At 33.5% G+C, this 15,060-nt stretch overlaps 1 protein-coding gene across 2 annotated transcripts in view; it reads left to right on the top strand.

The window, feature by feature from the left end:
- The first annotated feature begins 2,022 nt into the window (after positions 1 to 2,022).
- Positions 2,023 to 15,060, top strand: part of LOC101491903 (DNA-directed RNA polymerase III subunit 1) — a 43,728-nt gene continuing 30,690 nt past the window's right edge. Inside the window, exons 1-6 of one of the 2 annotated variants that reach the window (XR_003473513.2) lie at positions 2,023 to 2,340; positions 2,453 to 2,582; positions 3,301 to 3,450; positions 4,178 to 4,343; positions 8,622 to 8,809; positions 8,960 to 9,069. Coding sequence is in view for 1 of the 2 variants with exons in the window: in XM_004505866.4 (XP_004505923.1) it covers positions 2,267 to 2,340; positions 2,453 to 2,582; positions 3,301 to 3,450; positions 4,178 to 4,343; positions 8,622 to 8,809; positions 8,960 to 9,069 (818 nt within the window). In the remaining variant the exon portion in view is untranslated. The remainder of the gene's footprint in view (positions 2,341 to 2,452; positions 2,583 to 3,300; positions 3,451 to 4,177; positions 4,344 to 8,621; positions 8,810 to 8,959; positions 9,070 to 15,060) is intronic. The other variant, XM_004505866.4, reaches the window with a different exon arrangement.

Here is a 15,060-nt window from a genome sequence, read left to right as displayed (position 1 = left end):
TTATATATGTCCATGTTCATTATTTTAAAAATTCTTATTTCATCTAATCTAATTATTATTATTTTTTAATAATTATTATTTTTATTTGTTTAAAATTAAAAGTATTGTTTTATAATAATTTTTTGGAAAGAAAAAAGATTCTTTATAGAATTCAAAAATAAGGCACGGTGTTGGAGTCATACTTTTCGTCAATAACATTGAGCGTGTAAGAAAGTAGTTTTGAAGTTAAGTTATAATTAGATTCTTTTTAATTTTTTTATTGTAATTTTTTTTAAGTCAACTTATTTTTTTAATGTCAATAAAATTTATAAAATTTGATATATATATATATATTAACTAATATAACAATTTATTTATTACAATCGTTGTTTCCGTGCGACGCACGACTTACAAACTAGTTAGTATTATTGTGCAGTCCTACTTAGTAGTTTAGATTATAATATGAATTGATTATGTTGTATTTAAATTGATAGAATGAGAACTTAATTGGTTATGAACGAGTTAGATTGTATTTAAACTGATATAAGGATAACTTAATTGGTTATGAATTGATCGTTAAATTAATGGCAAAAGACTTGACGGTGATTCATTTTCAAACGTGAATTAGTTATCTCACATTTGGGGAGTCGAATTTCAAGATTATAAATTAACCTTTATATATTTATGTTGATGTATTCTACTTTATTTTATCATTAAATTATATTCTTAACATTCTTATGAAATTAATTTCATTTTTGTTATATGGACAACTGCTGCAACATCAACCACATGCATCCTGCTCATCAAGTTCCAAAATATTACTTTACTATTTTTATTAATAAATTTGGATTGGAATATATAATTATACTCATCCTCGATGACTGTAATTATAACTAGGATTGTGTTGTGTTGTTGTATGCCTTAGATATTTACAACTTATTGAAGATGACTGTCATTATAAAATTTATGACTCATTCTATACGATGTTTGCAAGTTTTTGATTTCAATGAAATCCTAACAACCTGAATTTATTATATATTATTTACGTTTGTTATAAAAAATGAAAGTCCTTCGAAAAATACACATACACGAACTAAATGATTAAATAATTCATTTTAATAGTTGTGTATGTTGGTCATGTAATTGCGACTTAAATTGACAACATATGATAAAAATCATGCTTATATTAATTCTTTACTAATTTAGGAATACTTTATTTTAATATGATGAATATGCCCAATGACTGAGCTAATGTATTTCGGGTTTTCTATTTTGATAAGTTGACGTGCAATTCAATGTATAAGTCTAATATATAATTTATTGATAGAATAGACTTTGTTTACAGTATTTATGCACAATGAATAATAATAAGCAAACCCAATTATGGATGATAATTAAAAAAAATCCGACATATGTGTTTAGCATTGATAATCAAATTTACTTAGGAATTTTGGTGCTTAATAAATACAATATTTTTTATTTTGTTACAGTGTCCATATAAATATTTTAAAACTATTTCTGTAAATTAAAATTATTAACAATGAAAGATGCACATGTACGCCTAATTATCTTTACACTTTCGAAAGTCAAAATCATTTTCTTATAATTTCTTATTATTATTATAGTAATTTGTATGGTAGGAAATTGACCATTAAATGACAATTTAAAAAAAAAATGATTTTACGACCTTATAGATTTTTTAAAACATAATTATCTTTTTTAAAAATTAAACTTCTTTTAGTAATTTTTTTTATGTTTGTTACAATTCTAAAAAAGAAATAAAATTAAAAATAATTGTTTAACAACCGTTTTGAGCGGTTTATCATAAAAATATTATTTTATAATTAATTTTTCTAAAAAATAATTTATATTGCCGTTGGCAAGTATACATTAAATTATATTTTGATTTTAATTTATAATAAAATTTATATATTATTAAATTATATAATATTTTTTTTTAACTCGTAACAAATGAAATGGGCCTTATTTTCATTTTAATCTTAAACGAATTTAACCTTCAAAAATCAGAAAAAGGAGGAACTATTTTTCTTGTAAATTTTGGCCGCCAAACTAATAGAGCTGTATAAACACTGAAAACCCCCTTGTGACATTCAGAGTAACTGCCACTCTTAACAGCGGCCGGCATCAATCTCCGCCCCTCTCCCTAATTGCCACGCCCACTCCCCGTCGTGACCACCGCGAGTCATCGTTCTCTAACCCTCTCTCCGTTCAATTTCGCGCCAAATAAACCTCACTCCGCTGCTCTCACAAAAAACAAACAGAATAAATGAATAGGTCGAGAACCGAAGGCTTAGTCTTCACAAAGGAACCTTTCATAGAGGATTTAGGTCCACGCAAAATGTGAGCAGTTTATTATTCATGCTTATTTCTTCATCATTCATGACGCGTTTTTTTATTTTATTTATTCGCTCACGAATAAAGCCTTTGTTAATTCGTTGTTTGATTATTGCAGAGCGGGTATTACGTATTCCACGCTTTCTGAAGCAGAAATCAGCAAAATCGGTGAAGTTCAAGTGTGGAAAGGTACTTACTATGATGCATTTCGAAAACCTGAAGCTGATGGCTTGTTGGATTCCCGCATGGTACATTTTATTTGCCTATTTTTACGATTTTTGAGACTTTGTTGAATTGTATAAGATTTTGTACTTCGTGAGAGCTTCAAATTCAATGGTTAGATTCGCTTATGCCAGGTGGTGTCAATTGTGAATTACAGAAAATAGTGGTTTGTTCAGGCTACAATGCTATCAAGGTGATATAACCGATATTTGACAATACTTAGTACTAAATAGCGTATCACATAATAAAACAGTTTTCTTCTCATTCCATTGTGTTATAGCCGCTATTTGACAACATTGCTTATGCCAATAATATTGACATTTAGTGTCAATGGATACAATGATATCGAGCTGACATAGCCGTTATTTGATAACACTTAGTACTGAATAACGCATCGCATGATAAACTGTTATCTTCTAATTCCAGTGTGTTATAGCCATTATTTGACAACATTGTTTATGCCAATATTGACATTTAATGTCAATGGATACTAAGTATATTACTTATGGCGTTCATTAGATATTTGGACTGTTAACTTGAAAAATGATTGAACACATATTCATTAATCATTTGTAATTTGTATGGGCTTGAGTGCTTTTGGAAATTTATTGAAGAATTTATGTTGATGAAATGCGTTGTTCGACTTTCCATCCGTTTGATCTTATATTTTTCTTTCATAATGCTCATGTATTTTCCTGTGTAGAATAGAATGATAAAATAAAGTAATGTTTTCATGCAATTCAGGGCCCTGCTAATAAGAGTCTTGTTTGTGCAACATGCCACGGGAACTTTGCTGACTGTCAAGGCCATTATGGATACTTACCACTTGTGCAACCTGTTTTCAATGTCGGATATTTGAATACAATGGTGAAAATACTGAAGTGCATTTGTAAGGTATCCATATTTTCAGATGTTCCTCATCTACACTCTCTCTCTATTTTGTTTTTTTTACTTTATTTTCATCAACACTATAATTCTCTTGTTTTATCTCACTTCTATTAACTACTTACATAACATGCATATATGGACGACACTATTTCTGAATGTTTAGTCTTAGGAATAAGCGTTTGAAGAACTGTTAAATTTCCTGCCGCAAGCCCGTAAGAACTCCAACATAAAGTATCACCAGACCTCTGGTTTGGTGGTCACTCACTTGGTGATAAGTAGATTTTCTCCTTGTTCGAGGGTTGAGACATGACTCTCCTTTTGCACCAATAAAAAAGCTCAAATCTATAAGAATGTTGATATTGCTCTTTGGCTTCCAATTTGAGCTTCGTTTAGTTCACGGTTTTGTGGTCTCTCTCTTTCATCAACTTATAAGAAAAGCTAAGTGACTAAACACAATTGTCATTCTCTATAGAAAATGTAATGTTTATAGACTTATATATGTATGGCTTCAACAAAAGAAAAATTATTTGGTTACAATTCATTCAAAACTGTTCTAATGCATGATAATCCATTTACATGTTTGTATGCCATGCTCATTATCAGTGGAAATTCTATTTTACCCATGTATTCTTTCTCTCTCATGCTCTTTTTGTATATATGCTTTTCAGGTTTCAGTACGTAGTTGTCTTAATTTTGTGTTTCTTAATACCCTGCTTGAACGTGTTATTTCCAGGGTTGTGCTGGTATTCTCCTTGATGAAGATACCCGAAAAAAATATTTGAAGAAAATGAGAAACTCTAAATTGGATGAGCTGCAGAAGATACAGTTGCTTGAATCTATAATGAAAAGATTTAGAAGTGCTAAGTTCATAAAGTGCCAAAGATGTGGATATATTAATGGTATGTTTTATGCTTTATTCTAATGACTTCATCATTGGAACTTGTTTAAAAAGGTAGTATTTTGGCCGACTTATTTCCATATTCAGTAGAAACATACATGCTTACACCTTTTTAGAGCTGATTCCATCTTACAGGATATCATGAATATAACCTTAGTAAATATTTATTTTCCTTTTGCTTATTTATTCTTTGGGCCATAAATAATGATCATAGCCTCATACAATTTCAATTGTCTGTGCTACAATTCCTTGAGTAAATAGTTGACAGCTAGAACAAGGAAAAAGGTGGAACAACCTGCAACAAACAAATTTGTTTTATTAATATCTATTTATTAGAGTACCCTTTTTTCTGGGTGCTTTCTTGTTTCTTTATTATATGAAGGGTATGGCTTCCCAATGTTCTTGTCTCGACTCTGTATAAATTACTTCATGATGCAATAGAACATGGCTATGCCTTCTTCGATGCCATCTATATTTGCCTTCTATGGCTTTGCTAGCGCTGTTAGTTAACCCTAGTCATTCCAATTCCCACAATAACTTGGGGCTTTGATCCTGCATAATTCTTCTTCACGTGCACCCACTTTGTTGGCAGCTTCATGACACTTGCATTTTTAAACTATTAGCACCCCTAACACCAAAGCCTAAGCTCAGTAAGAGGTCCCAGTCCAATTCTCTTGGTTATGTTATGTGCTGGATGAAGACTGTGTCCATGATTGCCTAATGCCTATCTATTGGTTAGGGTCTCTTTTTCTCCAGAAAATAAGATAAAGGAAAAACAAATTTAATTTGTATATTATATGGAGGGTGAGTCTGTCAATTTGCATCAATGTATTTTGTTTAAGTTGTGCTCTGAATGTACTCGTAAAGCAGTGATCGTGGACGGATACCTTGTAAATCTGGATCTCCCATAGCATTGCAATCAATATTAATAATTTTAGGAGGACTAAACAAGACGGAAATGAGAAGAAATAGTATGTATCACTTTCTTATGTTAGGATGTATCATTATGATAAAACAAGGACAACTGCTCTATCTTAATCTATTAGTGAGTTATTTAGAAGGGATTGAACAAGGTTTGGTTAGATATAAATAAGGAGAAATCAGTTTAGCATAACTCATTATATTGGACAATAGTTTGTTACTGAACACATACATCCTTTGTAGAATAGGAAGCTCTTGAAAGAAAGACTACTCTCCTATTAGCTCAAACGTCTTTTGGAAGCCTCATATTGTCTCAATCTAAGTAAATCAGGGAGCTGTTTATGCTAGCTAAAAGGATCTCTTCTCCTATGGTCTACAACTGTAAACAAAGTAGATATGACACTAATTCCGACCATAATCTTTACACCAATATGCCTATTGTCATGCCACCTTAACTAGACTAGAAATAACATACCATGTCAACAAAGTGTACCAGTTTATGACTCACACTTGGTAAGTCACTAGAAGGTTGTTAAAACAAATTCTGCGCTATCCGCGTGGTTCCATTTCCTTAGTTTTGTCTCTACAGCCTTCCAACTCTGTTACTAGGTAGAAAATAAAGTGTAGAGAAAAAGAGAGAGAAGTAAAAAAATGTTGGTGATTATGGATTCAGTCTTAATGACTGAGTTCAACCTGAGAGCTACTTATGCATGTTAACAGTCGAGTAATTGTCTAATTGAAAGCTAACATTAGAAGGTGACCAAAGAACACATGGCTCAAATGCAGATAAAAGGATTGACAGTGGAGGAAGACATAGTGTAGAAGTTCTTGTTGAAATGAAGATAAAATAAATAGATAAAATGAAAATGGTAATGAGTTCGAGTTTTGGAGTAATTGACCCAATCTTGGGCGAGAAAGATGGGCTATATGACCAACCATTGGGATGTGTCCCTAAATTTTTTTCAACTAAGCTTCCGAAGAAGGCATAGGAACAACCAAATATAGGGAAGGTAACTTTTGAATTAGAACAAGGAAGAAAGGAGGAAGTGGAAAGCTCTAATGTTTGGGTCTGAGACCGTCTAGTATGTCCACTACATCCAGCCAAACTGTTGGATGCCGATTTTCTTGCAGTGGTTAGAAGGATCCAAATGACACAATGCCCTGTCGTACTTACCATCTCTCGAGTCCCCTTTCTACTTTATGTGGGTCGATATTACCAGAATATTATATTCTGCTAGGATGAGTATATCTGGTCAACAAACAACACACAACAATCCCTTCATGGTATCAGAGTGAATGATATTCCCTGTTTTTTAGGGCGCATTAAACAGAGCACCTTATTTCAAGAAAAGAGCTCTATTTACCGTTTCATTGTAGAGCAGAGAATTGGGTTTGAGTCTAGACCTAATGGGGCAGACCTCAAAATAAATTGATGTAGTGTTATTATTGGTTATGTGCACTTAGAGATGATGATTAGGGTAATATTGAACTTGCAAGGAAAGTGTTTGACATGGCATTGTTAATTGTCGAAGGGACTTCTGTGGAACTTCATTTAGTTGCACTATTTTTCTGGTATGTGATGGTGGAGCTTGTGAATAAGACCAAGGAGATTGTTTGGTTTCAACTTTCAAGGTGTGGAGGCATGGTATAAAGAGGATCCGGGTAAATACCCCTATTAAAGGCATGGTGGATATTCAGGGGGGAGATATTGTTAGGACGTATCCTTTGGATAGAAAACAGATTTAGCTAGTTAGAAGTCATTGAAAGGGGGTTGGTTAGACACATATATGGGAAAATCAGTTTTAGGGAACTCATTCTGTACATTTGACAGTAGCTTGTGAAAGGATGAATCCTTTGGGAAATCCTTGGAGGAGACATCTTTCTCCTATTTTTGTTGTTTAATTCAATGAGATTGTTGTTTCATATCTCCGGATCCCAACATCTTATGAAGATGTGAGCAAGCTTTTATGACATAAAATAAGATACTAACCAGAATGTAAAAGTTATGATTATGCTTGGTTTCGACAATGCTGGTGTTAGCTTGGATACCGGTTTGCATGATGCTATGAGCTAAATAAGTAGTTAACAATGTCTCAACATGTAGTAAGCTTCCATGGTAGGGAATGCATTGCTTAAGGCTCAACAATTTCTTTGCTAAGGCTTTCATGGTAGTAAACTTTCTCTTTTCCCCCTATGAATAGACACTTACCATTATGTTGTAAGAGCTGAATATTAACACCAAGGTCTGTTTCTTTAGCCTTTTTATACCAGTCTTTTTAGTTAAAATATGTAAAAAAAATATAATAAATGTGTTTTTTAAAAAAAAAATTGTTTTATAAAGTCATTATGAAAAACTTGTAAAAATTGACTCTAATTCATAGCTATTATAGGAGTGAATATTAAATATGATTGTATGCTAGGTAGTCAATTGCAGCAGTCCCCGGCGCGATCGCGCCGGAGCGTGGCGGCGAAGGGTTTGGCCGCGGCGGTGCAGTGCATCGCGGGGAAAAGGAAGATCGCGTGCGGTCTGGGCACATTCGTGGGTCGCGTGTTCCCAACGCCCAGAAAACGTGATTTTTTTATTCAAGAAAAACCAATATTACCCTTCCATTTTAAAACATTTTGGGGGTATTTTTGGTGTTCCATACTTCAGATTTCACTAACCCTAATTTCACTTTCCCTTCTTCCTCGTCCACGTTCCCTTCTTCTTCGTTGACGTTGCCTTCTTCCTTGTTCTTCCTATTCTTCGTTCCTCCTCGTTGCTGCTTTTGTTCTTCCACCACCACCTGCGCCGTCCTGCTTCAAACCGCCGCGCCGCCTCCAGCTTCATACACCACCAGTCGCGCCGTCTCGTTTTTTCTATCTTTAGTTTTTCTTTTATGTAGTTGCTTACTTTCTTCTTTCTGTCTCTTTTTTTTTTCTTCTGTAGTTTTTCTTTTCTTTTCTTTTGTTACTTAGTTACTCTGTTCTTTTTTTTTTCTCTGTCCTTTTCTACTTCCCTTCATCTAATATTGTTATTTTATAACTCTATGTTGAAGAAGACAATGATATTTAGTATTTAAATGTATGTTTTGATTAAGACTTGGTTTTTTTTTATTACTATGTATGAATGTTTATGAGTTTGAGACATTGTTTAATTATGCATGTTTATATAGTATTATTCATGTAATTTGTTCAAAAAAATTGAGGTAATCCCGGTATCCCGCGACCCGCTATCCCGGTTTCCGGAGTTGGTTGCGATGCGCCGCTATCTGGGATTAACTACCTAGATTGTATGGCTTATTTCATGTTGAGAGACTCATTTTTTTTTTTTTTTTGCATCTGTATGGTAATTTTGGTGATGATTATTGTGATACAGGAATAGTAAAGCTCACTAGGTCTACCCTGAGGATTGTTCATGACTGCTCACATGGTAAAAATGATGTTGTTTCTGAGCTCCAATCAGCTCTTTCTCATATGAAAGAATATAGGGCTACCAACGATTTGGCTTCTCGAAATCTTGACCCTAAATCGGTTCATTCCTTGTTTACCAAGATGAGTGATGAGGTAGGCATGAATACTAATGTAGATGTTTTTGGTTGCTTTTACTTTTCTTTTTCGTTTGAAGAGGGATTGCTGTGTTTTAAGACATTAAGAATGCCAAATAGAGGTTTACCTTTCCCTCCAGTTAAACAAATTTTTTTCTCTTTGTTGTAGGACTGTGCATTACTTTATCTTGCTGAAAGACCAGAAAAGCTCATCATAACAAACATAGCTGTGCCACCTATAGTTATTCGACCTTCAGTTATAATGGATGGATCACAGAGGTAAATACTAGTTTGGATGAATTTATGTCTTTGCCACCATTCCTTATCATGATTTGATTTCTACTTAGCCTTTTACACACATATAATAATAAAAGAAAAGATGGAGGGCGGGCTGGAGTGTCGGGCCAAGGGAAATTATGAGAGGAAATTATGGTCGTTGTTAGTAGTGGGGAGGATATAATTGTGCAAGAGTGTAACAAAATATGTACACGTGCAACAAGATTTTTAGAGAATTGTATAATGACATGAGAGGAAATGTTACGAATAAGGACACAAATGGTGGGAAATAGTGGAGAAGATAAACCAAGTTTTGGAGGGAACTAGTTGCTAACCATCTTGTATTCGAAAAGCAATCTTTTTCTCAACATTGTCTTTATCACTTGATCCAATTTAGTCCAACAGTGCTCCGTTTGATAGGAACATATTTTATAAGTATTGGTAACTACCGGATAGAGTATTAGAGTGGAAAATCCATTTGATAATAAACTACTGTTTATAAGCCATATTTTTGAAATGAATAAACAATTGTAATGCTTACTTAGCACAGGGAGGGTAGAGCCGATGTATGGGCTCTAATAATTATCTCTCATTACTGGTTTTCATGCATTTCCTGATTTTCTCAGTTTAGGATGTGTTTTTGTTTACTGGGAAGTATCTTTTCCTTGTGAGTCCTCTTTGAGCTCACTGCTTTGGTGATTATAATTGTATTGCTTTGATCAATGCTCTCAAGATTGAGATCTTGCCTAAGATAGAGAGAGGGGGAGCAAAATTATCATAAGACTCTACTAAAATAATTGCCTGAGATCAAGATGAGGTAGGAAGATTGTAACCAGGATTGTAAGATCCTACCAAAACGAATACACACGCAGTGCATAAGTTCACAAGTCTTAATAAAAATCACATGCAAAACATGAGGCTCTCTAAGGTTTAAACATTAAAACAACCAAATCCACAAAAGAAACTACTCAAAGCTTAAACATAATACATCCAAGTCCACAAAAGAAAATACTTACAGCCTAGATCAAAACACTAATGTGCCAATCAACCATATTATTTTCCATAACATGAACATTTTCATATCTTCATTAATCTCATCATTATCATTATCTCCTCCATCATTATGTCTGTCATCACCCCCTTCTTCATTATCATGATCTTCAATATTAGAAACATCCAATTCATCTGTAGCCTACAAGTACAATTGATGTAGCACTACTAGCTTCTTCAATACAAATCAAGTCATCATTTGGATCAACCAGCTACACGACCTACAATTGCATTTTCTTCATCACCCGCATACCAATCATCATAATTGAGATCATCAATGTCTAGTGCTCGTGGTCTCCCTTCAACATTCTTTTTGTGTAATCTTATATTTGGGCATCACATACACAAGATCATTCATAGTTTTTTGCTTTAATTGATTTCTTTTCTTGGCACGGGTCTAAAGAGTTACTCCCTTTGCAACAAAATATAAGCAAAATTAACCAGTATGCTTATCGGATCATAGCCCTTAAATTTGTAGTGGAATAAAACACCTTTAATGTGATTACGAACCTCAGGTAGGGTTAGAAGACCACATTAAAGTACACTTTTGGGAAGATTTAGAAAGATTGATTCAAGATATACCATTAAGAGAGAAGATTTTTCTATGAGGGGATCTAAGTTGGCATGTAGAGAGGGCATCGAGGGGTTATGAAGGCATGCATAAGGGGTATGGCGTTGGGGATGTGAATGCAAAGGGTAAATCTAGAATTTTTCGTCGGCTTTTGATCTTACTATAGCTAATACACGTATTAGGAAAAAAAGGAACATATTATCACATACAAGAGTGAAGTGACATTTGAAGGGTGAAAAACAAAATATCTTCACTCCCAATGTTTCAGAGGAGGTTTTTGGGAGCCACAAGGAAGTGCAAATGATATGTGGGACAAGATGACAAAGAGGATTAAAACGGTAGCAAAAGAGCAGTTGGGTGAATCAAGAGGTTTTGGACATCGGATAAGGAATCTTGGTGGTGGAACGAAAATGTGGAGAGAGGAAAGTTAGGACAAAAGGGGATGTTTTGAAGTTGGAAAAAATATACAGAAGCTAGGAAAGATACCAAAAAGGTGGTGTTGCAAAGTGAGAACTAAAGCTTTTGAAGGGTTATAGTAAGCCTGATTTTGAAGGGTTATAGTAAGCCTTATGCACCAACGAGGGAGAAAAGTCTATATATAGGTTGGCTAAGGGACGAGAATGATACACAAGAGACTTGGACCAAGTGTAGCGAGGAGAGTAAATCAAATGAAGGGGAGTCATATTGTTACTGGCAAAGGGAAAACCGGGAAAAATATAGATGAAGAAAGTAAAAGAAATTAAATCTATTTATATAGGAAAATAAATTACAATAGTAATAATGACATAATCATAGAATAAAAATAAACAGAATAATATAAAATAAAAGAGATTAAATCTGATTTCTCTTGATTCCCCAACACCCTTCCTCAAGTTGGTGTATAGATCTCTATATGTCCAACTTGCCTATAAGTCGCTCAAAATCGGGTCTTGTCAATTTTTTTGTCAAGATATCATTATTTTTCCAATTAGAAGTCACAAATGGCATACATATAATTCCAACATCATTTTTCTCTTTTATGAAGTGGCAATCAATCTCCATGTGTTTGGTTCAATCATGTTGCACATGTTTTGAGCTATACTTATTACTGTTTTGCTATCACAAAACGATTTTAAAGGTGGATCAACTTTTCACTTTCAATTCTTCCAAGAGTTTATGAATCCATAGAAGTTCACAAATTTCTTGAGTCATTGCTCGAAATTCGATTTCTGCACTGATTTGAGCAACAACACCTTGTTTCTTACTTCTCCATGTGACTAGATTTCTTCAAACATAGACACAATATCCAATATTTTCTATCAGTAATTGATGCTGCCCAATCAACATATGTAAATATAGAGGTTCCTCTATTATTGATTTTCTTGAAGTACAAATTCTTTCCAGGATTTGATTTCAAGTACCTTAAGATCTGATAAAATGCCTCCAAGCTTTCTTCGTAGGAATAATGCATGAATTGACTTACAACACTCACAAAGAAAGAGATGTTAGGTATATTGTGGGTCAGATAAATAAGTTTGCCGATCAACCTTTGGTATTTTTCAATATCAACAGGAACACTGCCTTTCTCTAAAAGTTTAGCATTTAATTCCATAGGAGTATATGCTGGTCTACATCACTTATCCCAGTTTGCTCCGAGAGATTTAGGATATATTTTCTTTGAGAATTAACAATTTCCTTCTTTGAGCGAACAACTTACATACTAAGAAAATATTTAAGTGCCTTCTTCCACTTTGGAATTTTTAGAGCCTGCTGTACTTTTTTTGAATTTCTATAGTAGACATCTGAGAGGTAAACACAACAAATGAATAAGACAATTTTGAGTATGACACATAATTAGACAAATAAAGTTTAATGCATGATCTAACAAATTTCCTAATTACAATAGAAAGGTCTATATCAGGATATTCAACATTACTCTTAAGAACAACAAAAGACTTACCTGTATTAGGACGATGAGTTGGATTATCTATTGATTCAGAATCTTAGAAGGGTCGGATAATAGGTTCTTCATTTCACTGTTTATAGTTTCTTCTTTCAAAGACATTTCCGTTCCAAGTAGGGTCAATGATAATAAACCTGTTTTGTGTCTCTTTATTTGAGTCATTATGTTGTGACATTTTTGGTGGTCCTTCATTATTATCGGGATCAATAATTTGTTCATTGTGATTTTGATTTGAAATTGTCCCTCCCGAATCTTTCAGAACCTTAATCACAAACAGATTGAGTTTCAATATGGATTCTTGGGCATTTTGTTTTGGTGCATCAATATAAGTCTCAAAATTTTGTGACACTATATCACCTAAAGTAATGATGTTTTCATGATATGAATCTTCCTTAAATTTTTTCCCTAAAGATGAATGTCGGTAAGCAAAGTTGATTTTTAACAAAAGTAACTTATATAATTACAAAAATTCTTTTTGATTTTAGTTCAAAATAGTCATAGCCCCAGTAAAAACACATTTTAGTGCTCGTGGCTCGAGTTTTTCAAGTCGTTTATGTTCATGAATAAGCAGTGCAACCGCAAATCAACAAAGACACGAATCAAAGGAAAGCAATTTTGAAAAACATAAATATGGGTATGAAAATCTAAAACTTTAGGTGACATACAATTAATTAAATATGATGCAAATAAAATAGCTTCACCCCACAAATACTTTAGAATCTTATTTGCAAAGAGTAAAACTCTAGCAACCTTAACCTTAAAGATGTCTATTCTTTCTCTCTACAATTCTATTTTGTTGGGTGTATTAATACAAAAATTTGGATGAACAATCCCATTTTCAAGATGACAAAAGCATATTAGAATATTCTTTACCAATGTCACTTTTGAAGACTTGAATATTTGTTTGGTATTGAGTTTGGCCATTTTAAATAAATTTTTGACAACCTGTCCAACTTCCGATTTTTCTTTCAGTAAATAAACTCAACAAATTCTAGTATGATCATCGATAAAAGTTAAAAACCATTTTTGATTAGAAAATGTGTTTATTCTATTAGGACCCTAAACATCACTTGAATAATTGCAAACAGTTATGATTGTTTATATGGTTTTGTAGAAAAAGAAGATCAGTGATGTTTAGCAAATTCGCAAGTTTCACAATGAAATAAAGACGAATCCTTCTTAGAAAATAACTTAGGAAACAAATGTTTCAAATACAGAAAACTAGGATGTTCTAATCGTAAATGCCATAACATCATATCATCATTATTAGAAGAAATCAAAATAGATTCAAAGCAGGTACTTATTTGAGGTTTCTCTTTGAAGGTGATAGAATAACATACCATTTCCCTGCAATGGCTGAAAGAGAGCCATATGTAATTTTAATTTTGTGGTTACTTGCACAAAGATTATAAAAAGAAAACAGACTTGACTCTCCAGTCATATGATCAGTAGCATTAGAATCGATAGTCCAAGTATGATTGAGATTGATTGACACTAAGTAGAACAATATTTGTAAAATTACCTCTCTAAGCTATAAAGCAAGAAGGAGTTTGAGACTCAAAGAGTTTGTACAGTTGGTCTAATTGTTCCTTGGTGAAAGAAGATGGGTTTGAAGGAGACTATTTCTCTTGATCAAAGGTACCAACTTGGAGGGTGCGACCTTCGTTTCCACCATTTTCTTTCAATTTGGAGGTTTTCCATGTAGCTTTCAACATGTATCACGTGTGTGCCATGGACGTTTGTAATGTTCGCACCGTGGTTTCTTTCCATCTCTCTTCCTTTCTTCCTTCTTATTGACCAGGGTGGAGCTTTCGACCTCAGCACCCATCATAACACTTTATCTCACCTATTTTCTTCTAACTTCTGAGAATGCTTCCCGAAGTGATGGGATTGCAATCTTCTCAACCAAGAAATGAATACTCGGCCGTTCTCCTGTCTCTTAAGAAACAAAACACTGTCCTCACAACACTTCCAATGATCATCATTGCAGAGATCCAATTCTTACCTAATGTTCTCAACTGATTTTAATAGGAAATGACATCTTTGTCTCCTTACTTGGCATGTCACCATCGTGATTTGAGATCTGAAATTTGAAAAGAATTTTGAATATCATTATATGTTTTTTTGACAGCCTCTCAAACTTCCTTCGCAGTAGGCAAGAACATAAAAGATTTTCTAATGCTGACTCCATATTACTAACCAGCCAAACAATCTCAGATTTCCAAAACCTATAATTCGGATCTGTTGTGATAGTCATTTACACCTCTCTTGTGAGGAAAACATATTTTTCCTTACCGTCTAGTATCAATCTTAAGGTTTGAGACATTCGATTTAATTTTTTCCATTGAGTTTCTGGACTTCAACCTTAAGGGCATTAGAAGTTCCGTTATGTCCAAAAAAAGTAAAAAAAACCATTGTTTGAGAAACCATT

This window comes from Cicer arietinum, chromosome 6 (assembly GCF_000331145.2).
Source record: "Cicer arietinum cultivar CDC Frontier isolate Library 1 chromosome 6, Cicar.CDCFrontier_v2.0, whole genome shotgun sequence".
NCBI lineage: Eukaryota > Viridiplantae > Streptophyta > Magnoliopsida > Fabales > Fabaceae > Cicer > Cicer arietinum.
Note: the sequence above shows the minus strand (reverse complement) of the source record. Positions and strands in the feature narration are given on the sequence as shown.